The sequence below is a fragment of the Poecile atricapillus genome, chromosome W (assembly GCF_030490865.1).
Source record: "Poecile atricapillus isolate bPoeAtr1 chromosome W, bPoeAtr1.hap1, whole genome shotgun sequence".
NCBI classification, from domain to species: Eukaryota; Metazoa; Chordata; class Aves; order Passeriformes; family Paridae; genus Poecile; species Poecile atricapillus.
This window is the reverse complement of record NC_081288.1, coordinates 38,090,244-38,118,200: the sequence shown is the minus strand read 5'-3', so window position 1 is coordinate 38,118,200 and position 27,957 is coordinate 38,090,244. Positions and strand designations below refer to the sequence as shown.

Genomic DNA, 27,957 nt, shown 5'->3' with positions numbered 1-27,957 from the left:
TACTTCAGGCCTTTCTCTTTGTGCCCAGTCTTATAATGACAGCTACAGATTGAAAACAGGAACAGTGAAAGACTCAGGCTATGCAATCATTCAATGAGAAAGATATCCCTCTAGGCCACAACTACTACTGTATATATAAGCTTATTTTTTCCTTGAAGATGTTCATAAAAGTAATCTTTTGTGGGGAGTTATTTCTTTCTCGAGCTTTCCTAAGAGAGTATTTAAAAGAAAACAGAGTTCTAAATTACATATTCCCATGCAGCTCACAAAAGCAAAGAAGGAACAAATAATGCTGTCATCTAAGATGAAGACACAAGTTATAAATCAGATCAGCCACTTCTGGACTATAATGTCCACTTGTTGTAAGTCACATCTTTAATATTTGAATTTTATGCTCCAGAAAATAGTTTGTTTTTCATGCCAGACTTGACAGAGTGTTTAGGTGCATCTCAATATGGTACTGATCATCCCCTGTGGTCTGTGGTCTGCACTTGAGAGAAAACCAGCAGAGCATGCCAAGTACTGTCATTGTTCTGAGGACTACAGTGACCATTTAACTGGAACTGCAACTATAATAGCAGCTTCTGTGGGAACTGTTGACAGTATCTCATTTACTTGTGCAGAGCTTTGCTCCTGTGACCCACTTCAGGTGGTGCACAGCTTCTCTTGGCATCCTTCCCATCTGTCTGGCAGTGCTGCCCACCAGGCAGCCCAGGCCCGTGCTGTTGCCTTCTCGCAGGGCACAGCTGTGAGCTGCCTGCCTTCCTCCCAAAGTACGGCTCATGGGAATGAGCTGACTTGTGTTTCTGCTGTATTGCATCTTGAGCCCTGAACCTCAGTCCTTCCCTTTTTCATTTCTTCCTCCTGGACATCCACGGTGCTGTTCCAGGGTGCAAGTGTTTGTCAGACTGCAGCTGTCTGAATTGTATACCCAGTCTGCAGTGCCAAAAGGAACCGAGAAATCCTAGCGGCACTAACCGGCCTGGCAGAGGGAGGTGTTCCTCCACAGATCCAAAGTGGGAACAGGGTTTGTGTCTAGAGTGACACGTCTGTGCCAGAAAAATGCTCCTGTATACGTGTCCTTTTACTGAGGTCTCATTTGCTTTATGTCAACAGACTGATTATGTTTGAGCACAAAGCAGGGGGAAGGAGCAACTCTTCACAAGAGCTGAGGCCATCCTTGACAGTCCAGAACAAAGCTGGAGACTGAGGCTACATTAAAAGTAATAAATGAAGGAAACATTTAGGAAGAGAGGTAGCTAAAATGAGCTTTACTGAGGTCAAGTACAGAAAAGTAAATAATGATGAATCTAGTCTTTGTATTCCAAGTTACCAGGATCCATTAAGTGGTATTGGAAACTAAGAAATAAACTAGAACATTTTTCTTCTCCTGTTTTTGAGGCTGTGTAAAAATAAAACTAGCATTATTTAGAATTTTTCCTTTCGCATACATTTGTCCTTTCTAGCATTTTGGAAGCTACAGATAATTTAGAGAATGAAAAATAGGTTTTGCTGCAGTATTTACTAAGGTACACAGCCATGTACCACTGAAAAGATTTGATTCGGTAATGGAAGCTAGATCTGGCTCTCAACTTGATAAGATGTTATATAAGATGTTATGTAAAGGAAAAATTACTACTTATTAGTATTTTAAGAAGCAAGTGGAAGCCGAACAGTAACAAAAGATAATATTCCTAGGGTTTAAGCAGACAATAACATAGAGGTTAACAAGGCCAATGGTAATGCCATGCTTTCACTTTCTAATTAATAAAGAAGTATTTATTGAATCCCATGGAAACCATTTACACTTGCAGAATATTCTGATTGACCAAGTGTTCACATAAATCCAAACAATTCCTAAATCGGACCTTTTCAGACAGCCACTCAGGTGTAGCTTACCTGAGCTGCATGTCTCCAACTGAATATTAAAAATGTGGCTCATAAACACCCAAACCACAGCATCTGTCTGAACACATTAGAACAGAGGGAGAATTAGTCAGAACTTGGCCTTCTGCCACCTCGATTTCTAGTTATGCATTGTGACTTAAGAAGCACCTTAGTGTCTAAGATGTGAAAGGTGTATGCATGAAAAATATGCCTTGGTAAGTAATAGGTATTGGTACTGTAAGAGACCTATCCAGTGTCTAATTACTTTGTGTCATATATAGTAAGCCAGTGCTGGTTTTTTCATCAGTCTGGGAGCTAGCCATCTCTGAGTGATGACAGGTGATTTATTGAGGAAAAAACACCATTGTGTGAAAAGTTCATGTGTCTTCAGTGCAAGTAATTTGGCTTCTTGTTTCAGTTTCATCACCCACAAAATGATTTGAAGTAGAATGAGAAAAACCCAGGAGTGATGAGCGAGCTGCCACATTGTTCTATTGAGTGCCAGAGCCTTGTCTCAAGAAATACTGCATCTGGTGACTCTGAAACAAATACACCTCATAATTTTCTCTGCAGTTCAATTTACCCAAGATGACAGCTGATAAACCAAAGAAATAGATTTGCATTGTAGTGGACCAATCTTTATTGTCTCAGATGAAGAGTTTGTCATTTTCTTGTCTTTGCAGGTGCCATACTCTGAGCTGGGTGGAAAAACTTTAGTGATGGCAGTTTATGACTTTGATCGTTTCTCCAAACATGATATCATTGGGGAATATAAAGTTGCAATGAACACGGTGGACTTCGGTCATGTCACTGAGGAGTGGAGGGACTTGCAAAGTGCAGAGAAAGAAGAGGTAAGAAAAATCAGACTTTTTTTCCTCCCAGAAGACTTTTATCCTCACCTAGAGAAACAGACAAACTAGCAACTTCTATTTTTTTGCCGAGACAGCTCCAATCTGTTATCAGCATTTCTCAGACTTACTTTGCCTGATAAATTTTTGATAAGCATCTTTTCCAGTACTCACTGAATGCAACATTCTCCTCTGCTAATTCAGTCAATCTTTTTGATACTTTATACAACATATTAAAAATGTTTTTGTGAGTTTGACATTTTCTTGAATTGCTGCATTTTGGGTATGTAGAATTTGCATTTGCATTATAAGTGGTATGCACTTAGATTTCTTGGTGGTTCTCAGAGTTTTTATCTCAAGATATCTTATTGTGCATGATGATAATGGTAGGATTTCATTTAAATATCTTAGTTTTATTGAACTGTTATGCAATAATATCTTTTGATTAGAATTATGAATTTTACAGAAAACTTGAAATCACATCTTACTCAAATATTTATCACCTTTTTTATTTTCCTCTCATTGTTAACATCCCTTGGATTAATTATTTATTGGGTATAATGCTACATGTACGCAAAACACTTCTTAGAAATATTTCATCACCAGATTGCGCATCCTGTGAGATTGTTCACGCTGATACATCCAACTTTTTGCTTATTGTAAGATCATTTTGTACTCATTTTTTACATTATTTTTCCTTTTGATTTATAGACAATACTTGCCCACTCAGAGTGAATAGCTTGCTTTAATTCTCTGGTGGGAGGAGAAGTAATCGTGAGTCTGAGTTTCTCTAATTTCTAATTCTCTAATTCTGAGTTTCATCTAATTTAGCTAATAAAGTTCTTTGGATTCAAATCTTAGTTTCTGTAATTAAAGGGACAATCTCTAAATGAAATCTTTCCTTCTACGAGTGATGAAAACCTGAGTATTGATTTAGACTAAAAGTGGTGAAAACAGCAGCAAATGCAGAGCCAATGCAGCCTTCCCAGATTTTCAAAAATGGTACATTTCAGTCTTGCCTTTTTCAGTGTTCATTTTAAAGACTGTATTTTCAGATGGCTTTCTTCAACTTCTTGCTGATTTGAAAGCCACTGCTACACTGAGATTGTTCTGCACGTCATTGTTTCATAGTGGCAGTATTTGCAGGGCTCTCTTTCTTCAGGTGACATCAGTGCCCTGCTATGTAGGGCATTTTTCTTCCACTCTTAAAAGTTAAATATGAAAATGAAAAAAAGAGATAAAGGAAGTTTGTAGTTCAAGGGACCTGTTCTTTTAAGCGCTCAGCATGCTAGAAAGCTGAAAATGGGAAATCTGAGTGTATTAATCCTTCCAAATTTTATCAAGTAACAAATTGGTCTTCTATTACACTACTATGTGTGATTTCAAATTGTTTCATGCGTTTCTGTTATGAAACACATAAAATAAGCTGAACACTATTCAAAAAGGAATTGCCACTTTTGCCTTTGTAGTATAAGTTTAATCTTTTAGAAAATAAACAATGATACCCATGTATGCATCTTACAGATAACATGTTACAGATTAGGGTTTCATCTGCCTTATTGCATAGAAAGTTGCTTCTTAAGTGTTCTAGCTACCATTCCCACTAAGACCTGATGCAGTCACTTGGTTGCTTTAATAAAATTCATACCCTGCTAATACTATATGATTAAACCTTGCTTGAAACAGATATTGAGCATGTGAGCTACTTCCAGAAATGCATTCTGATTTGGAAAATACTATTTATTAAAAAAGAAGGAGGTAGATAAAATAAATAATTCTGGAAGTATTTGGACATTTAATGAGTATTGCAAGAGCTTTGAATAGTTTGCTGTAGAGATGAAATCTAGGTTTCAAATTTCAGGTACTGTTATGCAGAAAAAAACTGTTATTTTTATTCTTTTTTGATGGAACCTTTTTGAAGTTGCCACCAAAGCATGGCCATTTTATTTATAAGGAGCTAGGCAATATGATGATATGAAAGCATCATGGAAAAATGTGCTTACACCAGCTCCTTAAATATTTTCATACTGCAGGAGATCTCATGTTTTATTTTTGCATCTCAATGCTCCAGCATGCAAGGTATCTAATCAATATGGAAAAATAACATAATTTGGGGTATATGGAGACGTTTTAACCTTAGTTTTCTATATACTATGTATATCTGGTTTGTAACAGCTCATAAGCTCATTGTACAAACAAAAAGTAATCCTACAAAAACCACTTATTCCTTACCAAGTGTATTTAATCCAAACTTACTTCTGCTCCATTATGGAATCTCTACTTCTGTCATATATATGTTGAGCCAGATTCAAATAATTGCTTGGCCCAATTTGGAAGAGAAATCTCTACCAAGAACCAGGAGAGGTGCGTCTGGCAGCAGTTTAGGAGTTGTGTTTCATATTCCATATTTGATTCAAGGACCTTACCATCTTTGATGTTTCAGTCCCTGCTCCACAGCAAAGAGTCCAAGCAGATTCTAGTGTATTTTAAATGGTAATAAGTAGGGATGGGACAGCTTTTATCTGCATAAACTGATTGTCATCTGACGCAGCAGATGTTGCAGAATTCACAGCAGATACATCTGCAACCATGAAGTATCTTGGTTTCAGAATTAGCAAAGACAGCACTGTGTGTATGAAGGCTAACATGGTTTATCTATATCAGACGTGTAGCAGTAGATACATATTTGTCTCTTGGTAATGATCATGAGCATGATATGGTGGTCTGGCTTACTAAAATAACAAACTAAAACCTGAGCAACTGGATTTCATAAAAAAGTTTATGACAAATGTAATTCTATTGCTAACAAAATATCTTTTGCAGATTACTACACGTGTTATAATTGTGTAATGAACTTTTCCTTGAAAAGCACATTTGCATGCAATTTTCAATATTTGAAGAATGACAGGCTTTATTTCCTTTCTTGCCCTTACAATACTTAGGCAAGTTCCTCAGATCTCAGCAACAGAGTGCTAATTATAATTCTAAAGGTTTGAAATTAAGTTGCCAAAGTATCCTTAATGTTTTAATTATGACCCCTAGACAAGATGTACACCAAAGTGAATCAGTGGCAGTTGTCAGCAGTCTCTTTAAAAGAACTATCTAGGTGGCATCAGTCAAAGTGAATATAAAAATCTCGGTTTTACTTTATGTCAAATTCAGTTGATGCACATGACAGAATTGCAATTTAATTACCACTGCAATCATAGAGGTCAAAACAATTTTACAAGCAGTTACTTTTCTTTTTGCTCATAAAGCTTCCCTGGACAATCTGTCCTTTTTTCTAAATGGGCTTAAAATTGAAGACAGAGGATGAAGGTTTAATGAAATAATGTAAGCTCTATCTCTCACAGCCTAGCCATTTGAATAGCATCTCTCTGACACTGCATTCTCTTCTGGGAAAGGTCTTATTAATATATTTATGTTTGCGAAGTACTTTGAAGGTACTTTGTGTGAACCCTTTGTGTGAGCATTTTTGATGACTCTAAGAGAGCTTTGGGAATGTGCAATGACTGCTAAATATTGAGGAGGCCGCTTCTAATGAGCTGCATACCTTGAATCCTTTTTCCTTGACTCCTTTTAGATCTGCTGTCCTTGTGTCTAGTAGTCCTTCAGTCTCATTTGACAGAGAGTGTGGGAGGGAGGAGTGGTAGATATTGAAAGGTTATTCACTTTTACCAAGTCTGACATATAATGGTTTGGGCACAGAGTGTTAAAAAGCAGATCACAGGAGTTTGTTCCTCTCTGTCATCTACCAGATGTCATTGCTATTAACTTTATCTGAGTACACACTGCATCCAATATCTGTTATCACTCCAGTACAGAAGGCCAGACAGACCTCTTCTTTGCTCACAGCGGTGTGAATCATACTGAGAGTCATCTTCTGAATACTTCTGCTGATTTCCCTCCAGACATTTTGTTATATTGGCACTTAAATTGAAAACCTGTTGTAGCAAATATGCCAAGAAATTTTAGAGAATATAAGGTAGAGCAGAAACAATTCTTTCCCTTGAAAGCAGTGGAGAATCAGAGTGTTATATCGTAAGGAGGAGGATCTTTGTTGACCTGACAGTATCCACCACCAAGAGTTCTGCAGATCTTTCACAAATGCCATCCCATGAGACTCTGCATTATCTGACCAGGCATCCACCATGGTTAGATTACATGATGGATGCAAGGTCATACCACACTGGGTGATGCTGGGTGTATTTTATACAAGCCTTCTGAATGGGAGGTCTGCTGGAAAACACCAGCATCACTCCTACATGGTGCACAACCCCAAGCTGGAGAGTGAAAAAGCAGTTCTGTGAACCTTGACTGGGCTTTTCATGAGGATTGTTCTTTCCTTCCTTATCCAAAAGTAAAAGGTGAAGGAAGGAGGTGGAAAAGTGGGCCCAAAACACATGTATTTAATACCTTGGTACACTTCACAGAAGTTAGAGACTGTGACAAAGTTAGTGAGCCACCCAGCTTACTGACTCTCTGGAACTGAAACTTGCACGGATCTAAGAGGAAAGGACATTTTTACAAAAGTCACTGTCAAATTACAGCAGCAAATCACTGTTATTTTCTGTTATAGTTACATGAGCAATGGACAGATGATCTAATAGGCCTTTCCCATCACTGGTAATAACACTTAGTTCTTTTACAGCTTTGCAGAGAGCACAGTGCTTTGCAAAAGAAAGCATCATTATCCCTATGGAGAAGCTGTCAGAGTGATTCTGTCAGAGTGTCAGACAAATTTTAAAATGTGAGATTTCCTTTATTTAGCTGCAAGTTATATTGGAACACTATGTTTTCTTCATGCTGTTTACATCTGCTCAAGTTCTTACATATTCTTACACCCAATTAAAACTTTAAAATGTTAAATCTAAGGAGGTTTTAATTTTCAGGTTTTGTGAAGAGTTTATGCAGTAAACAGAGATCGTTGAATGCCTGTTTAACATTGTAAGTGCAGCATCTGTCCTGCCTGAATTTCCTACTGAGACAGAGAACAAAACAGAGGTTCTGAAGTTTGAGAATAAGCAAGCCTGCTTTAAAATTCTTCAGCAGTTAATTAGGTTTTTTTCATCTTGAAATTGAAGATGCTAAAATGATTCTAAATATGATTCAAGTAGACCTGTAAGGGTACTGTTTTTATTTCATTAGAATTATGCATTTCTTTTCTCACCTTTCATACTCAAAGTGCTGACAATCCCACTATATACCTTTGTTGAGTATTCTCTTTCTTCACTCGCTCTCTGGAAGAGACGCTTTAGGAGGTCAGAGACATTCTTGTGTTATAATAAAAAGAATGTAATTGGCTTACTTGAAATCAAAAGGGAACTTGTCTTGATTCATCTCAAACTGTCTGGGTTTACAGATATTAAATTCAAATACAGACAGTATAAAAGAGGGAGAAGCTCAGGGATAGTGTTAGATTCTTCTGGGGCCTTTCTGTTCTTGGAAAGTATTCATTCTGAGATCAGAAAAACATGTATTGCTTATTTGCCAAAAACCTTTTTATTACTATTTTCCTTCTATGTGTGGAAGGACATTTTGAGTCTGAAATAGTAGATCCTACACTTGGTGCTAAACATCTAATGACCCATAATACACAAAATAATAATAACATTTGTTTCAGACAAAGTGTATTGCTAAGAACCTTGTAGAAAATTCCAAGGCCAAAGGAAGGAATAGTGGGCAGTTCCCAGCCTCCACATATTAATGTTACTGTGTGGGGTTTTATTACGCAAGCATAAGATATTTTAAAGTTCAAAGACACAGCTACAAATAATGGCAATTGGAAAGCAGTGTTCTGAATAGTGTTTGAGTTTTGAGGAAGCTACTGAGAGGGATCAAACTCATCTGAAGCTAGAGTATGAAGAGGTATTTTGGATGGAAACTGCAGAAGGAATTCCAGGAAGTACAGATTTCATTGTGGAGTACTCCCAAGTGTAAAGTTCTGTACTCGGGGAGAGATTATAAATGGAACAGCTGATGAGTGTGAAAGGGCCACAGAATGTGCTGTATCTGGAATTGTTCAGCATTGTTCTCCAACTGGTCTTTTACGTACTTATTTATTTTTCTGACTACCAGCATCAGTGAATGCATAATCCAGAGGCAGAAATGGGCTCACTATGCCCATTTATGCTCACGTGGGATTTTAGGCAGATGCTTTGCAGTAGCCCAGGCAAATACCTTATTTCCCTTTCTCCCCTATATTTCCAAGCTAAAAGTGACAAAAATTGTTATCAGATTCCTGTTACAAACTGGGATCAGAAGCTAAGGGAAGCTGTTAAACCACTGTATCAAAATACAATGTCATTAGAAGGACCTTCAGAACAGAGAGCAGCATTTTTGCAGTCACAAGGGAAGAGTGGGTATCACAAAAATGACACCAGCATTTTCACTAGAAGGTTGAGGAGGAGTTGCATGCTACTCCAATGTCTTTGCTTTGTTGTGCCCACTCCATGTAGAACTATAACATTTTGGCTTCCAGAAACATCAGAGAAGGATGTATTTTTGAAAAGGGGAGACAAAGGTTTAGGAATAGTGGTCCAAGAAAGAAAGGGATTAGCCATTTTCTTTATTTTTTTTTCCTCTATCACCTTTTAAACACTGATTTAAACCATGTCAAAGATTACCATAGTAACCATTTAACCTCTTTTCAGAGCTGTTGTGTTTCCTTTTAGTTCAACAATGAGCTTAAACTGGTATCTGAAGCACTTTGCATTGTACCTGTGACAGGAATTAGCACAAAATTCCCTAATCACAGTTAGAGTCTGGAACATAAGACTGTGTTTTCAGTTCAGAGGTATGAGACTTCTATTTTGTTTATGCTAATGTTTCAAGAGGTAGAGTACATGAATTTAGGAAGTATAACAGGTCTTATTTCTAGGCTAAATGGATGGTGGACAGAGATAACCAAAGGCCAAAGAATTCCCTCACAGTGGCTGATGTGTTGTTAGTATGTTACAAGTAATGCAGCAGGATGAGTTTAGTGCACCTGTACTTCTCTCCTTCTCCTTCTTTTCTGTGGCCGTCTGCAGCTTACTTTGTGATTGCTACTATCATAACTAGAGCAGTACTCGGGCTGCCTGACTGGCTCACTCACTAGAGGGATGGAGGGGTACCATAGTTGTTTTGTCCCTTCCATTAGCAGACTTTTCAGAGTATGATTTTTTTAATGTAGAGGGCTGGAGTATGATCACTGCAACAGAATTACTACTGCTGTCTCATTAGAGCAGAACACAACTCACTTTGTGCTACCATCATCAGTGCGCAGATGAAATCTATTTCCGATCTCTTTTTGGAGCCAGATATGTTCCGTAGGTTCTTCTTGCTGGCCTAAATCTAGAGTAAAACACGTACCTGAAACTGAATCCAGTGACATGGATCTCAAGATGTTTTCCTTGACAGTTATGTCTGCAGTCACAATTACAGAAGTAATGTCAGAGATAAAGGCTTCCTAACTCGCAGGGAGAGAGTTGTAAGTGGTGTTATTGCTGCTTGGTTGGCTGCTTGCATTTGCCTACAACAGAATGGAATTAGGAGGTACTGGAACATCCACTAACACTGATAAAGACAACTGAATTTGGGAACCCTTCTCTGAGCCTTGCTCTACTTGTGGCTGACCTCGAGTTCAAATCCCTGCTTTTTAGCCAAAGAGCTTGCCATAAAATTCTGACTGAAGTCATTCCCTGTACGATTACCATGATGTGGGATGTACAACTTGCTTTTAGTGGCGCTGGTATAGAACATGGCACTGCAGCTTCACAGTGCTATGGCTGGCAACAGGCAGACAGCACCTGAGCTTCCCATCAGATGCTTAATATTAGGTGCTGCTTAAATTATTTCTGATTGTCTGGAATCCAGTTATTTTACCTCTGTTTTTCCGTATCTTCTTCAGTAACTGTGAAAATTAAGAGGAGGACCTCTTGCTGAGTGGAGCCTCAGCTTTAAAGTTGGCAGCAGCTCATTTTTGTGGGAGTGTCCTGAGGTCTGCAGCTGACATCCCCTGTCTGTTAATGCCCAACCCAGATTTAGGAGTGGGTTATGCTGAAAGTGGTTTTACTCACTCAGATTTGCACATTAATTATCAGGACAAGCATTAATTTTCTGATGTTTTAGAGCAGACAAGTTTTCTATGACATTTATATTAGCTAAGATTAAAATTTTCTGTCTGAAAAAAGTCTCCCATTTCAAAAAACCTTTTTATTTTTCATAATAGTGCTATTTCCTATCAATTCATTTAGACATTTCACTAAATTAGGTGGTATTATTTGCCCTAAATCTGGAGGACTCTTAGGAACATTTCAAAGAATCTCCTATAATCTAACTCAGTCTAGGCAATAGGCAGCATCCTGGAGCTAATAGTGTTCTCCCAGTACCAAGTTGGGAGGAAGGTGGCACAAGAAAATCTTACAAGCTTGGAAGTTTTACCTTGCTTGGTTTTGGAACATGAAGCTAGAAACTGTCTGATTCTCAGCCCTCAGCAATGTTTGTTATAGGCAGCTTTGCACCTCCACTGAAAAAGTCTTAGAGGGTCTTTAAGCACAGAGTTTGAAAATTTTTGATTTTAAGACATAAGTAGATGAAGAAAATAACACCCCTTTTATAGCTTCAGCAGTATTCTATCTCTCTTAAAAATGTGTGCTTTTCTTGTTACTTAGATGTTACTGGATTCTACTCTGTTGCTGATTCTTGTTATGCCCTTCTTCAGTAGATTCAAGCAATTTAATACATGATGCTTGCTTTTCTCTACAATACTTATTCACTGTAATCAAGTCACATCCAATCCTCTTTTCAGAAAGCTGCAGAAATTAATCTTCCATGGTTTTCAAAATCAGGTTTTCATTTCTGCCGTGTCTGTCGTGACTTTTTTACTTTCTTTGTAGTTTTCAGCATCTTAAAAAAAAATTAACAAGAACTTTTGTGCAGCATACTGTATTTCTTTGCCAGGCAGACAAAGTCACCAGCCTCTTCTGACCATGTCTACTCTTGATTGTTTTGCACAGCATTACAATTGCAGTTCATGGTCTGTAGCTTATGACCCTGAGTCCTCAGCAGGAGGTATTGCCTCATAAAATACCTTTCCTGATTCAGAAGTTACTTACAAAAATCTTGAGATCCTTAGTAGTCTTTATAAGACTGTTTAGAGTCTTAGAACGTGGAAAATTTGCTTTTGGCTGTATGAAAATATCCTCTTTGTGACTGATTACAGGTAGCTGATTAAGCACTTTCTTTCTCACCAACCGGTTGCATTACTATTTACTGTTGTAATAGTTTTTATCATTCACCTGCCTCCTTTGTCAGCAAAATGTCTTCCCCACTAAAAACAGCAGTAGACCTTGAACAGAAAAAAAAAAAAAGAAATGTGCATGCTTCCTTCATCGAGAAAATTTACAGTTTTACCAAAGAGGGAATCTGGTTTGAGTTGAAAAGACCTTTATTTTCCATAAAACAATGTGACTGCATATTCATAATATTTTATATCCTTTAACTCAACATTATTACAAACTTTTATGAATTCTTCTTTGATTTCATCTGGGTTTGATCAAAGACAAATGACTGATAGATACCATCTTCATCCTATATGGCCTTTTTTGAGTAAGACAGGTATAACATTAGCACTGTTTCAGCCTTATTTCCCTTGTGGTCTAAGATTTATTAAAAAGGAATGTCACTGAGCCAGAGATCTTATGACAAGTGCAGTCCTCTTTCCTAGATTTTTAGATAACTGCAATGAACTCTTTCTTTTTACTGAAGAGATTAATACAATCAAGTGTGTGGTTCTGATTGCTATGATGACCTTTGGTGAGCTGCCTTGTCTTCCTAAAGAATGTGTTAAGAGGTTTTTTCAAAGTGAAATAGTCAGGAGAAGTAGAATAAAAAAAGAGGAATTTGCCAATAAGTATTTATCCAACTCTTGAATATCTTTCAGCAGTTTCATAAAAATAAATGTTTGAATGCTTAGTTTAAGAAGTGGATATAAGCCTGGTAAGGTAAAGTCAATAGAGTTGAATATGTAGCACTAGGTTGGAGGGCCTGATTCTTGAACTGAACACAAATATTTAATGTGCTGAACTTAAGACATATAATGCAAGGCATTGTAGTAGGAGACATGTATTTCAAGTGGAACCAAAGACAAAAATACTGAAATTATCTGAGAGAGTATTTCACATATTTCTGACTTCCCTCAAACTGGGGAGCACTAGAACAAGAGCTTTTTTGATCTTTTCAGCTTGCGTCTTTTCCAGCTGCATATTCTTTACCCCACCTCACATTTAGTTCCGATGCTCTGAAAAGAATCTTCAGTACAAAAATCAATAAATTATTGTAACCCTACGTGTGCTTGTAGCACAAAAGCAGTGAATGGAAAAAAAAAAGATGACATTGGCTTGGGTGAAATTTTACATGAAAGAAAAACTTCAGCTTGATAACTTACAGGTGGAGAACTGTCTTCTTATAAGTATTCACCTATTAGCTGTCAATTAGATCAGCTGTCTGTGATTTTCCTATTAGCAAGTCCAGTTCCTTTTCATCTTGCTGTGCTGGTCCTTGGTGTGCAGCCCTTTTCAGGTCACTGCTGCGGTGCAGTGGGAATTCTCGCTTTTCTGTGTGGCCAAGTTGTCTTTGTTGTCTTTTACTTTGTGAAAGTAAATGCACTAGCTGGTTTTGGTACAAAACCGTATTGCATGCTGCCCTGGAAGTTGGAGAGCAAGGTAAGAAAATTTTCTGTAAGTATACAGGAATGCAACGTCTTAACAAACATGGATCCTCGGATTCTTGCCCTGTTCAGGGAAACCCTTGAGCACTTGGCAGGTCATCATATGTTTTGTTTGGCTTGCCCCTAGCTAGCCAGCAAGCTTCTAGTTTTAAAACAATACCAGTATGTACTGCCTCTTTCCTAATTGCCAATTCAGAAGATTTTGGAGGATGCTGCTCTATTGTGTGGGGTTTGTGATGGAGGGAAGGGAGCTGGAGGTTAGAAGGGAGCTAGGGGATGTTATGGAGGAACATGAAAGCTGAGCTGGTGTCGCAGCAAGCAAGAGAGGAGAGAAAGGACATCAGTCAACATTTATTTAATGTCTTAGTAGTAGGTCTTATTGTCTTAGTAGTTCATTGAAGTTTCAGTATAGGGAAGAGGATGGCTGCCTCTGAAGGTAATCCATGAATTCCACTGAATTTCTCTTTATAGTTTTTGCAGAACAAATAGAAACATAATACTACATGGCTTCAGTAATGGATGCACTGATTTTGCCGGATAGTCTTTCCCTGGTGCTGATGAATTTCAGCAGTAGTTACCAGCAGCCATAGATGAGTAGTTGTCCCATCATACCAATCATTCCTACTTTTACTGATTTGTTCAAATCAGCTTGTTCTGTCTTGGGGTAATCAATAATGTGTGGTTGTTGTAGCAAGGACTCTGTTCATGCCAGGTTTTTCATACAGTGCCACATGCAGTCATACATCTTACAAGTAAGAAACTGCTAATTATTTTGATTCTTAATTGCAGTTCTTTACTGACTACTGAGCCTATATATTTTTGGATGTATGCTGTAATTCCAGTTCATAGTCTAACACTTTTAATTCAATCACCTTTGGAAACTAAAGACACACTCAGTAGTAGACACTACAATAACTGTACATTAAGATGCTCATACTTACTACAGGAAATTTCAAATCAAGTAAGGGAACAGTAGTGTGGCTTCCTATTACCCTGTCACAGGAGGACAGTGACTTTCTGTGGACTGTCTGCAGTGCATATATAATATTCTAATAATTAGAGACAAGCTTTGTGATTTGACTTCTCACAATGTCTGATAAGCCAAGAAAGTCTTTCAAATGTATTACATTTCCTTTCAATGTTGCACTTAAACTACTCACTAGAAGACCAGCTTTATGACATACTGTAGTTAATAAGTTTTCCATGCTGTCAAAAGTAATAATATTAGTGTGCCATTCAGTTAAATTAATTTTGTTTTGTGCACTGGCCTGCATAGACATGAGTGACATTTAGAAATGTGATCAGGCAGGAGCTGAGGAGAAGTGAAGTGGCACAACAGAGGGACATGCAATGATTAAAGCAGAGCAGCCAGCTGCAGGATTTTGTGGATAGCCAAAGAGTTACAGAAACCAGGCAGTGACATTCAGCCATATTCATTATGATGAATTCAGTCACATTCATCTTTTCATTCATTCCTTCCTTTCTCATTTATTTAAGAAATTAATTTTCTTTTTGTTTAATTAAGAATTTGGTATGTTTGGTCTCTTGTCTGGCAATCAAAGAGTGTGGTTTGGCTAATCTTTGATTTCAGCTGCCTTCAGCCACAGCATTTCTCATATTGCAAGAGACATCTGATTGTGATGCTTTTAAACTGATGACTGTGAAGTGTCATTTTCTACTAATAATAAGTGTTTTCTCTTTCCATTTTCTCTGCTCTTTAGAAAGCAGTAATTGCAGTACTCTCTCTAAATAGTTAAAAATGTAATAGGCAGACTAAAAGGAGGAAGCCAATAAAACCTAGTTTGTTAATATTTTAATAACATCGGCTAGTTTAAATTTATTGCCCAAATTGCTTTCATGTCAAATTTTCCATTTTGTTGGGGAATATTAGATAGTTATGGCAGTTAAAAGAAATACAATCCACAGGGGTTTTTTTATATATATTGCAATAAGAGGACAGAGATGTGTCACGAATTTCCGTTTCAAGTAGTGCTGTTCAGAGGGGGCTGAGGGGAAAGAAGGAAAAAGAAGTATATTTTTTTCTTTCAGAGAAAGATCCTGATAGGTCTGTTCCTTTTAAGCCAAGGTAAAAAGTAGTGCTGGCATAAAAAAGTTGTATCACAAAGAGTCAGAGTAGGACTGTGGTAGGAAGTCAGTCAAGAGGAATATGCAATTAAGCCCTTTCTTTTGGCTTTCTCACTTTATAGCATGACTGTATGCCTACAGATACCACCTCCCAATACCTTTAATGAACTCACTTCATTTGAAAGATTATTCTCTGTCTGCCCTAGAACTTCATCCTTTTAAAAGTTGCCTCATGGACTTCTGTTTTCTCTTCACCTAGTATCAGTCTCTTTTCCATCTCTTCTTTAGCCTGTTGTCACTGCCAGTCACTTTTCTGCAGGGTTCAAAGTGAGCCCTCTGGATCTTTGCCTTGAGAATACTTTTTTTTTCTGATTTACTTGTTAGATGTCTTGTAACTGCACTTATATTACCAGGGGCTTCCTTTTGTGACCAAGTGTGCACATTTGAAGAGGATGTAATCTCTGAAGACTCTTCTAAAAGAAGAAGTTAGTAAAAGCAAACTCAGACATTCTGTACTTCCATTTTCTAAGACAAAACACAGATTGATAATAGAGTAAGGAATCGTGCAGTCGGGCACTTCTGTTCATATGTTTTAATTTTTTAAAACACTGTCTTTAAAGCTGCAGTAGGTACACCACATGAAGTTGGTTCTGCCTTCTTTACAGAGGCTTTTATCACCTATTTACTTCCAGTTAGGCTGCTGTGTTCATGGACATGAAATTCTTTCAGACGACAAAGGAATTACTTTGCTTGTTAGATTAGTGATCTCATTGTTAAAGCCCTTAGGTTTATATTGACTGGATGTATAGATAACATTTTGCAAGTCTGAAACAGGTACTTCTGCAATAAGCCTTTTGTCTGAAAAGGTTGGGAGAGCTCTGCCTCTCCTATCCACTCTTGGTATTTTATCCCAAAAGTCGTGCACAAACTTTGGGGTAGAGTTGTACTTGGTGTGCATACATATTCATGTGATAGTGCCGTAAGGGCTGACATGTTAGATCCAGCTCATCTTCCCCTTCCTTATCTTTCCCTGCTGCACAGTCTATTTCTAGCCTGCTTCTACAAACTGAGTTCTAGGAGCTTCTTGCTCACTTCCCATTCCTTTGCCTAATTGTGGCAGAATCATCTTCATATTGTGGGGTCATCTGGACCCTGATTTGCAAATATAAGACAAAAAGTTTAATTCTTTCCTGATTATACCTATTGCAGCTTTGAAATTTTCTGCTTTAGCCATGTATTTATCAAAAATGCAGTACCTTTGGAACTAATAATGTCAGACAGCTGTAGTAGCAATAAAATTTCATGTTTAGAAGAAAAAAATGGGTGCTAAACAAACCAGTATCACCCTTCCCCAGTGTGATCCCTGTTTGCTCTATGGGTGTGCAGGAGTAATGCTTTCTAGATCCCAGCTATGTGTATCGGTTGCTAATTCTACCCACTTGCCATTGTGGCTTAATTGAAGTTGGGACCAGTCTGTCATCAATTTCTGCATCCATGTGGTTCTGTCACTAATACTATTGCGGCACTTTTTGAGGCTTAGTGTATTCATGCCTTACATACCAAGAAAAGGAATTTGTTGCATTTGAGATCTCCATGTACAGACAGCATGTGGTAGCCTTAAAATTGTCTGAAGTCCATCAGTGTGGGAATTGGGAGTAGAGATTCTGTCATTACAATTTACCTGGGTCTCCTGAATTTTTAAAGACACTAATTTAGCTTATAACCCACATTTATGCTGTCCCTGTTTTCTCCACAGAGTTTTAAAACGTTTTGGTTGCTGTGAAAACTACACAGTGAACATTACAAGCTTTCATTGTAAATATTGATTAGGGTAAGATGGTATTATTTTGGGTCTTTGCCCATATATTGCATCATATTGTGTTTCTCTCAGGCTTATGCAAATATTCACGGTCAAAACCAGGTACCAAAGTTGGAAACAGGCCTCAGTGTGTTTATATTCTTCCTATACTGATTGGTTTTGAGTCTCATATCCAATTAGGGAAAAGCATATGGTGCTGTTGCTTGTTATTTTGGTATTGTTTTACTAAGAGAACTGCAAGCATCAACTTTCTCATAATATCTTCCACAAAAAATGTAGAGAATGTTTATATTAATGAGATAGATATGTCTGTTAGAGATTCTGCAGTACAAATGAGAGTCATCTGCATAAAAAGCATTTTTGTCTGTAGCTCATTAGGAGCATGTACTGTCAAGACAACCATGATTACTGACAAATAGGAAAAGCACCAAACAGGCAGGAGCTACTTAAGAGTCTTCTCTAAAAAGTCCAGGTTCTCAACAGGACTTCAAAAAGCCTTTCCTAAGTTGAAGACGTGTTAGCAGCACTGTCTCTCTCATTTATGTTCTGCTCCATTGCATCTTCTTTAAAAGTAATGAAGTTAGGAAGTTGCTTAGATGGAGAGAATCTTTTGATTGGTGTATAAGCATTATACATGAATAGGTTAATGACTATGAACCTCCCAGCTGGAAGTTTCTAACACTAACTTACAGTTTCCATCAAAGTAATTTACTAACATAAATTATTTATATACAGGGCTGAAAGAAATTAATAATAACAATAAGGCATCTCCATGGGATAATCACCATACCAGCAGCACTCATCTGTACCGTGTAGCCCTGCAGGGGTTTCTAATTATCTCCTGCAAACCACACCTCTTGTGATTGGGGTTTTTTTGCTTCATTGAAGTGCTGCCACTTCCAGTGTTTTGCCTGACAGATATTTTTTAAATTAAAAAAAAAAAAAAAAAGTGTGCCAGTCATGCAGAGAAAAGGTTACAAGTACAAGTATTTCAAAACTGCAGTTGATATAGATTTTCATACCAACAAAAAAAGTACTAAAATTGATTCTGGAGGCACTTAATGAGGTGCCTACGTTTTTTCTTCAGGTTATTCACTGGAATTAGCCCATCATCTGCTACCATTTCCCATGGCTTCCTGGTGATCTATGGAAAACTGGCAGTTTGTATGGTGCTGCCTTCTTTGTGTTTCCTGCAGCTAAAATTACGTTAAAAGAGGCTAAAAAAACATTAAACTCCCTCTTAAAATTACTCTTCTATATAGACAATTGCAGTATTTGCACAGTAGCATAACATGATTGCAAATGGAGAAATTCTGGTGAGAGGTGATGGTCTCTGTGGCAATAGCTGTTCAGTGTAAAGTACTTCCTTCAGCTACTGCTGAAGCACTCAGATCAAAGCAACAATCCTAATACTATTTTATGGTTTCTAAACACACTCTTGTCTCAACACAAGATTACAAAAAAAAAATAAATTAAAGACACCAAAGAAATTAAAAAAACAAAAATCAAAAATTGAAACAAACAAAAGCTAAAAAAACCCTTACAAATATCCACTGAAAGGAACAATTAGAAGCATGGTATTGATTTAAAAGGGAACAAAAGTTCCTATGCTGCTACAACTAAAGCTCTGCCTAATGAATCTGGAGGTGAGGCAGAGCCCTTGAATATTGGGTAATACATAGAGATCTCTTAGATGGAGGGACTAAAATAAGCTTTCATATATACCTTGTTTCAATCTTCTTACAGCCCCATGAATCCACAGGTGAATTTAAGCCACCTCTACAATGTAATAGAGCAGTGACTGTGGAGAACACTGGTGGCTGGCTGACTTGTGATCATGATAACACAAATCAATAAGCAATTGATTTCTTTCGTTCTGAGCAATCTGTAAGTGATAGATCAACTTCACTGTTATCCTATCCAATATGGAGTCAGAAAACCAAATGTCAGGTGAACAGAAGCATGATTTGCTATCACTGTGCTATTTGAAGCTCAGCTAAAGCTAGGCATGAGCTATGCAGATTGCATGGCTAAAGTCCATAGTCTCATGATCTGAATCTGTGCTGGGATTTAGAGCAGTATATGCAGTCAGAGAAGAACAGTAAATTCTTTCATGGTAGTGAAGTCCATGTTCTGAAAGACATCTAGGATTGTTCTAGATATGAGTAAGTTTTTTTATATTTGTGTCAGTCCTTTTGAACAAGGTAATAACAAAATTCTAGCCCTTCAGATAGAGGTCTCCTCCCCAACTATTCACTTTGCAGCCTGAGGAGTCCTAATCTCTTTACACGTTCCTTCTGAAGAAACTGTCGTATCCTTGCTTGTTCCTGCTGCTTTTCTTGGAATCTGTCCCAATTCTACCATATCCTTTTGAGGTGAGGGGAACACCATGAGTTTTCAAGATACTGGCACAGTGCATTCTGAGAGCATTTTTATACAACACACACATTTAACATCACAAGCTATTTTGTTTGTTCTGTCTGAGCATTTCTTAACTACATGTGACTATGCTAATTCTGTATGTTTTCTGACCTCTGGTGATTGCTGAGATGATGTCTGGCAGGGAACTGTCTATTACTATCCCTGGATTTTAGTCCCAACTTGAAATAAGCAGTTTAGAATCTGTCACCTTATAGGTAAAGTTCTTTGCACATGGACATGCACAGGATGTCTGTAGGAAACATCCACTACATCCATGAGCATATGGGTGAGTTGCTCTCAGTTGTGTCTAAGAAAACACTGGAAGCAAAGAGAGACAATCGTAGAAATGTACTTTATACACTACTGTCAGAATAAAGTGTGGAAGTGAGCATTTGCCATAAGAACAAATGCCTTTGGAAGAGAGGCGTGGCTGTCTGAAATTTTTTTATTGGTCTGCTTGGTGTAAGCTTATCCTTCATATCTCAAAAACATCCTTGTTAGCCCCCCAAGATATACCATGGGCCTTGAAGGAAGGGAGGAAAGCAGCTCGGATCATCCAACTCGTCATTTCTAAGCAATATCCTCCCTCTCATCTGCAAGTTCCTGTCTCTTATTCATCCTTTTAAAACAAAGTTCCTGTAATCCTGAACATCATTCAGCTTTTCTCTCTTTGCCAGGACTGTTAGGAAAATCTTAAATGATGAATAGCAAAAGGCTGCATTTGGCAGGATCTCAGATGATGGGCTGGAAGGCAAAACCAAATCCTTCCAGCTATCCCTTATGTGAGGAGGGACGTACTGTGTCCCTTCATGGTCTCTATCTGCCTTTTTTTTTTTTCTCTTCTAACAGATAGGAGACAAGTCTTTTTATATACTGAATATTTTATACTTTGTGGGTTTTTTTTATACTTTTCGCTTTTGTTACAAAGTGTGATGAGAAAGATCCATATTACTGTTTCACAGGAAACAGCTGTTTGTGCGTGTTTCTTAACAGATTTCCACTGAAATGCAGCCTGGAGAAAACAAAAAATCCTGCCTTAGTTTAAAGAGCAAACTGTATTTGTGGGACCCCTATTGTCAGGGGTGAAATTGTGAGAAGTATCACTTTCTGGCCACCACTTTCTGACATATTGTCACTTGGTTCTGTACAGGATAGTTGCTGCAACAGACTTGAGGTTATCAAGGATTTCATCTGCACAATTTATGGTAGTTTTCTCAATATTGTTGATTTGATTGTTTTCTTTAGGCAGTACATGTCAGAGATGTATTCCTGATAATTTTATGTGGAGCTTTCAAAACTGCATTTTTTTAAAAGGTGGAAAAAATCATTAAGGTAAAACACCATGTCTTGTCTTGCTTTCACAGCAAGAAAAGCTGGGTGATATCTGCTTCTCCCTCCGTTATGTGCCTACTGCTGGCAAGCTGACTGTCGTCATTCTGGAGGCGAAGAACTTGAAGAAGATGGATGTCGGTGGACTATCAGGTATGTGTATGAAAATCTGCTTGAAAATTTTGTGGGCTTACAAAGGTAGAAAATCAACTAGTGTTCTGTTGAAGGTCTCTTGGCTGAGAAGGTAAGGGCTCTTGCTCCCTGTCTGAAAGATGTGGTTTGTGTTTTCTTGAAAGCTGGGGCATGATTGAGTATATCAGAGCTAATTCTAGTTTTAAAAAAAAATCACAATACATTGCATTACACTCAAAGACAAGGTCTGAAGAGTTACACAATCAGATGACAGTTCAAGCTTTCTGTACTTTCCTTCTCTCCTGTTGCCTAGAGATAAATACAGACTATTCAGGCAAGGGAAAAAAAATATGACTACAATTCCTATTGTCTGTTTAATCTCACAAAATGTGAGCATTTCACTGCAATGTTGCAGATAATAGGTAATAGGGGAACTCACTACAGGTTGCCATGCTGTCTGCTGTTTGAGGTGCTAGGAAGATTGTTTCTGCATGTGAAGGGCTCAGGTGTGATTTCTTAAACGTGCAGAGTTAGAGGTGCTCTGCATTTGCATACACACCAGAAATCAAAGTGACAGTCTTATGCATGTGGTAGGCAGTGAGGCTGATACATCCAGCATGCTCAGTACCTGCTAGCAGCCCTGGCAGCCTTTCCAAGGGGTGAGGCTGTGCACCCTGCGTGTGACGGGGTGTGTGCCACCTCAGAGGGACACTGCAGTCAGCACACCTGGGGCCTGGGCTGTGTCCCAGCAACCTGGTGCAGCTCCCTGTAGGTTTCTGTTCTCTGCTGTGTCTGGAATTTGGACACAAATTACTGTCTAAACTGCCAATTAGTTGAGACCAAATTAAATAACAAGATGCTTTATAAGGTGAGGTCTTTCCAGGAGAACTTTGGTTTGTATGCCTTCTGTTCAGAAGAAACAGTTGCTGCCTACCATTGAGAATGAGGCTATTTCCAGCACAGTTCTAGGACTGAAAACTTTTACAGCTGCCACTAACACACAGATGATGTCATTGCTCATTTTAATTTACCAAGTGACAAGAAAAAAAGTGGTTTGCTCTTGTTTTTTATAGTCTTAGCGCAAGGTAATAGCTGTATGCAAAATAAACAGAAATGGGAACTTAATAAAAGCTACCTTGAAGGTTTTATTTACCACTTTCGATGACTAATAACTGGAGGCCTTTCCCATAGTGAAGGGAAACAGTCTTCCATCAATAACCAGTTATTTTTTTGGTTTTTGTTTATTTGCATCTAAAGTCATCCACTGCACAGCAACAGATATAAAAGTGAAGGACGTACAAGTGTTGTTGTAGTCATTACTCAATAAAGTCTAGCCTTTTCTTGTCCACAATGGACACTCGATTAAGACACACCACTAATAGTTTCTCTAATGCTCATAATGAACAAATTGCAAATTAATGTTCATAAGCACATTTACTCGTAATGGTTTCCTAATGAAAGATTAGATTCTCATAATGACAAAGCGTGGGGATTTTTGACTGAGGGTTAGCTCTGACAGCCAGATCATCTATATTCTTCTCCAAACTTTGTGAGAAATGCGATGGATAATGGGTACTCAGCTTCTAAGAAGTGAAAGAGAGGGGCAGGGGAACCACTAATGAACTGAAGGGCTTCTACAAACTTCAGATGGAAAATATAGTACATCGTGTTGGAAATAACTATGAGGAAATGAATGGACTTCGTCTTCTTTATGTTCTGAGGCACATGGAGGACATTTAAATTTCTAGGGAAAGAGAGGTTTTGTTCTCCTTTTTTAGGGCCATGCCAAATCTGAAACATCATGTTCTCTTGACAAACAAACCCAATGGGATACCATAGTTGTAGCAGGAATTCAGAAGTCACTGACAGTGATAAGTGGCAGTTAGTCTGGTATTCCTGAGGCAGTAATTATAGATGAAATAATGTTGGTTTAAAGTAGATCCAGTATCTTTCATTAGGGAATTTATCTTTTGAATAAATTATGCAACAACAACTTTGGAAATCAGGCTGAGATTCTGTTGTCATTATTCACACTAAATAATACCTGCTCTCTAAGTGCTAACAAAGGTGACAGGATTTTATCTTGATTAGCAAATATTTCCGCCTAGTTTTGTTACTTTCTCTAGATACTGAAATGTCTTTTCATATTATAAAACTGAAAATTTTGCATGACAGTGGAGATGCAAAGGTTAACAGTCAAATGTGAACTCAGACTGAATGTTACATATATATTCAATGGCACCATTAACAAGAGGTGAAAATGCTGTAGTTGACACAGATGGGGGAAACAAATCCTAGTGGTTTGTCAAAAATAGGCAAAAAATACCTTTTTGTTATTGTTTTGAGTTTGGGGTATATCTTTTAGTTATTCTTTCCTGGTTTTGAGATGATGCTGGAAAAGCAGAATACAGATGTTTGGAAAGGGTTCTGCTTTTCTCTTGCACTCATCCTTTATGCCTCTGGGAAGTTTACCTGCCTCACAGAGAGAAGGAGCAACGCCGTGGCTCCCACAGAGGGAGCGCTGACGAGCATTCACAGCACAGTGGTGGGCAACTTCATGGCTTCCTTCTGGCTGCTTCTCTCCACATCTCAAGTATTACTGCTGCCAGTAAATATCTGCTACACCTTTGACCTCAATGATGTAGGAGGTTTCAGCAATTACATTGTCTTTAGCCCAAATAGAAAGAACCAGTCGCTGTGACTCAGCAGTCATCTGAATTTTTACTACTGTATATAAATTTATTAAATTTATAATTGTGGTCTATTGGGCTTAAATACATGCTTGGCTTTCTTTTTATATGTATATTTACGTTATGGAGATAGAGAGAGCCCTGTTACAAAAGTACCCAAAGCAAGACAGATTGAAGTATATTGAGAGCACTATCTTTCCTGGCATTTTTACAGGGCCTCAGCTGGTAAACTTTAATCCTTCCAGTCAGCATATATAATACTTAATGGCTACTACAGTTTAAAAAACAGTTGCAGTTTTAAAAAAAGCAACAAAAAAACCACACTTTATAAAAGTATTTATCACTAGCATTTTTCATACATCTCATTAGCAGTCAAAAGCCAAGCATAAGTTACTTTGGAAACAGATAATGAAAGCAACAAATTAATCATCAAATTCATTAGATTTACTGTAACAAAACCCTATCACCCATCTGAGCAGTAAACTCCCGGGTCTTAAACTTAATTTCAACATCAGGCTGAGCAAACCTTGGCTCAAACACTGAAACTATTTAGCCTGAGTTTATCAAGTTACTGCAACAAGTGGAAATTATTAGTTCTGGTGAGCAATGGCCTCTGGCAAGCAATTATGCATATTCTAAAATGGCATTGTAATTATTTAAATTATGTTCAAATGGATTGCTAATGAATCTGACATCTGGAAGGTGATGTGTAGGAATTAAGGATACAAAGCAATTATTTTTGTTTATCTGAACTTGGTGGTCTTGAGTGGCTTTATAAGCATACTTCACCTAAAATGTCTATGAGACTTAGAAGCTTAGGTCTTGGAACTTAGACTCCCATGTTACTCCATTGGTTTGGTTTTGTTTTAATTTCATTTAGGTGATTTGCAGACTTGGAAGATTTCAAAACCAGTTTATGGTTTAATCTCTCCAAACAGTCCTTAGAGACATAATCCAGCTAATTCCTTAATAAGAGCACAATGCAGCTCGCCAATGCCATTCAGTTCACAATGGTTGTCTGTTAGTTATAGTACTTCATTAGGTTCATGATCCCTTCTGCTCCAGAAATGGACAGGAATTATCTGCAGCTCCCCTATGAGATATTCATATAAATCCAAGTAATACTGATTTCAGATACAGATTTAAACGAGTGTGAAACTTTATTCTAAATTCATTTTAATCTTATTTATAGTTATAATTTTAACTTGTTTTCTAAAGTGAAATTGGTTGTGTAACCCTCAGTGCACTTGAGTAGTAGCTAAATGTGGTCTGTGGGATAAATATGGTGCTTCTTTTTACTACATAGAAAAATTTGAAATACATACACACATTTGTACAAACAATTCTACAGATTTCCATCTATTCAGCCATATCCTCCATTTGAATTCAATTTGTTCCTAACATAAAATACAAACTTTCATTGCAACTTTCATCAGCTTTCCCTGCTTTGACTAAGCCAATTGTTGAAATAAATTACCTGAATACCTTGAAAAGCATTTTCCCTCTAAACCTTCAGGAGTGGCTGGGGCTGGCTCCTGAGCAGACTGTCATAAGGTGTTTGGCCACTTAGGCCCTTCAGGTTATGTGCCTTATTTTGGTTTTGATTTGGGTTTTTTAAGAACTTCAGTGGCTCTGTATATAATGGTGAAATACTGGTTTGTATCAAGAAGTCACCTTTTAGCAGCTGGTAGTAAGCATAAGCCTTAGCACATCTTGTCATCTTTTCAGGCTTAATTTCAGTATGGTTTATTCTTTCTAAAAACCTTTGGAAGTTAATGTGCTTTTGCTCTCTTTTTATTTTAGTATGCTTAGCTTTTAGTGAATATATTTACCAGGCATGTATCCTAGAAGCAAGAAATACACCCTCCCCTTATGTCCTCAGCACTGCTGCCTCTCAGCACTCCCCAGTTTAGATGGGGACTAGGTATCCTAGCTGGCATGGGCTCAGGTATTGCCTTAGGAACTGTTGCCAAGTAACAGATACTGTAGCAGACCCTAAATTGTACTTTTTACCGCAAATTAATGCTTAGAAAGAATTGCAAGGAGAATAGGATTGTCACTGGATTCATGTGCTCTTCCTTCTGCAGAAAGCTGCAGATACAGTTGTGAAAAGAAAGCGGCCCATTATGGGGGGAAGCTAATCTCAATATTTGAGTTATAAATAGAAAATACACAGCACCCCTTTGTATCTGCCAAGTAAATACTCATAGAGCCATCTCTGGGGACCAAGTGGTTCTGTAGCAGGAACACATAGAAACTAGCTAGTTTTCTAGAATTCGAAAGATTGCATTCAAATTCAAAAGGCTTGATCCAATGTTCTTAGAAAAGAATTGAGAAGTTAAAAATTATTTGGAGACCATCTCTTTGAAGGCCAAGTGAATGCTCATTCTGCAGTCAGAGCATTCACTTTAATAACTTCATGAAAATATAAGAAACCTTAAAAGCTGGCTAACACGAGTGCAATAATATGGGAAAAGAAATCGACCATTAATGTCAAGGTCTTGCTATAAGCCCTACTGTAAGCATAACTCAGAAAGTATTAAGAGAAGAGAAAACAGCCTTATTAAAAGATTAAAGTAAAAATAAACAACAAACCACCACCACCACAGCCGTATTTTCAACTAGCCTAATCCTAAGGAATCCAGCAGAGATCAGTACCAACAAATACTCTAAGATCTCTACTTAGTGCAGAGAATTTCTACATCATCTAACATCTCAGTCTCTCTGCTACACCAGCAGAACTTCCAATAGCAGATGGCTGCAGCAATGTATCTCTCACGCTCACAAAGTGATCGCACAGCATTGCACTAAATTCATTGTGGGCTCCTACAAAAAATCTCCATCACATCAAAACCTTTCTCTCCTGCCTGTAAGAACATTCTTGTTGGTGACATCTTCTGTAACACTGGGCGGTAGGTGGGGGGTTACCTGAAGTTGTCCTTCCTCAAAAGTTAATTAAGGTGTTTTAGGGAGTTGTTTCTTCTAATCCCAAGTCAAGCCTTTGACATCAAGCCAACTTCTTCCTCAATTTAAAAGCTGAAGCAAGCGCCAAAATCAACATATATTCCGAAGTACAGTGTATCCATCATAGAGGCTAAGTTAAAGGATACACAGACTTTCATATTTCAGGGCATTTTGGAAAGTCTTAAGTGGAAATTGTCAGGTAATTGTCCATTTTGTAGTGCGTCCACAATTTCCACTGCATCATATATACAGCTTTTGCACAAAACAATATATTGTTTTAGATGAACAGTCAAATTTGTTTATTCATACAAAGAAGCAGAGTCAAATTGTTGTGTTTTGGTTTTTTTTCTCCTGTGCACAAAATGAGCAAAACAAGACCATGCTTTCTGATTGTCAGAGAAGTTGTACTAAACCAGTGGGCATTGCTGTGAGTAACCTAGGGCAGGCACTGTGCTGAAAAAGTGCCTTGGCTTAATAGCTGTATGAATAGCTTCTCGATTTGAGAAAGGAAAGGTTATTTCATGTAGACACTGACCAAAGGTATACGTGGTCAGTGCCCAGCTGGCTGGAATCTGCCAATCAGTAGTCATCAGTTTCTGGTATTTTTATGGATTTCCTCCTCCCTTCCCCAAAACAAAGAATATTTAAAACAAAGTCTTCTTATTCTTTCATTGGAATAGCCGTATCTAAACAATGCATTTTGTGTTTGTATGCCTGTTTCCTCCTGATTAAATTATACTAAGTTTTTATTTGGTTGTGCCGTCCCAAAGCCAAGTGTAAAAAAGTATGTTAATCATCTCATTTTCATATAAGTAATTAATGCTCTAGATTTTCAAGTTCCTCAAGAATTTCATAGCAATGTGAGTGGCTGTAAAATGGATATAGAAATACTTAGATAGATTTTAGGATCCTTAGGGAAATTAGGCAGTTCTGTTACAAGTAAATTTAATTTCTTTTTACTCTCTGAAATTTGCAGCCTAAATATATTTTTAATGGGTTTTAAGAAAAAAAAATAGAAAATAAAAAAATATCTTTTTCATCTTTATAAATACAGTTTAGATAAGTGCCTAA

At 37.7% G+C, this 27,957-nt stretch overlaps 1 protein-coding gene across 1 annotated transcript in view; it reads left to right on the top strand.

Annotated features, from left to right (window-relative positions):
• The window catches only part of LOC131592372 (synaptotagmin-1-like), a 336,297-nt gene that overhangs the window by 266,128 nt on the left and 42,212 nt on the right, over positions 1 to 27,957 (top strand). Inside the window, exons 8-9 of the mRNA XM_058863843.1 lie at positions 2,571 to 2,738; positions 21,136 to 21,253. Of these exons, the coding sequence (XP_058719826.1) occupies positions 2,571 to 2,738; positions 21,136 to 21,253 (286 nt within the window). The remainder of the gene's footprint in view (positions 1 to 2,570; positions 2,739 to 21,135; positions 21,254 to 27,957) is intronic.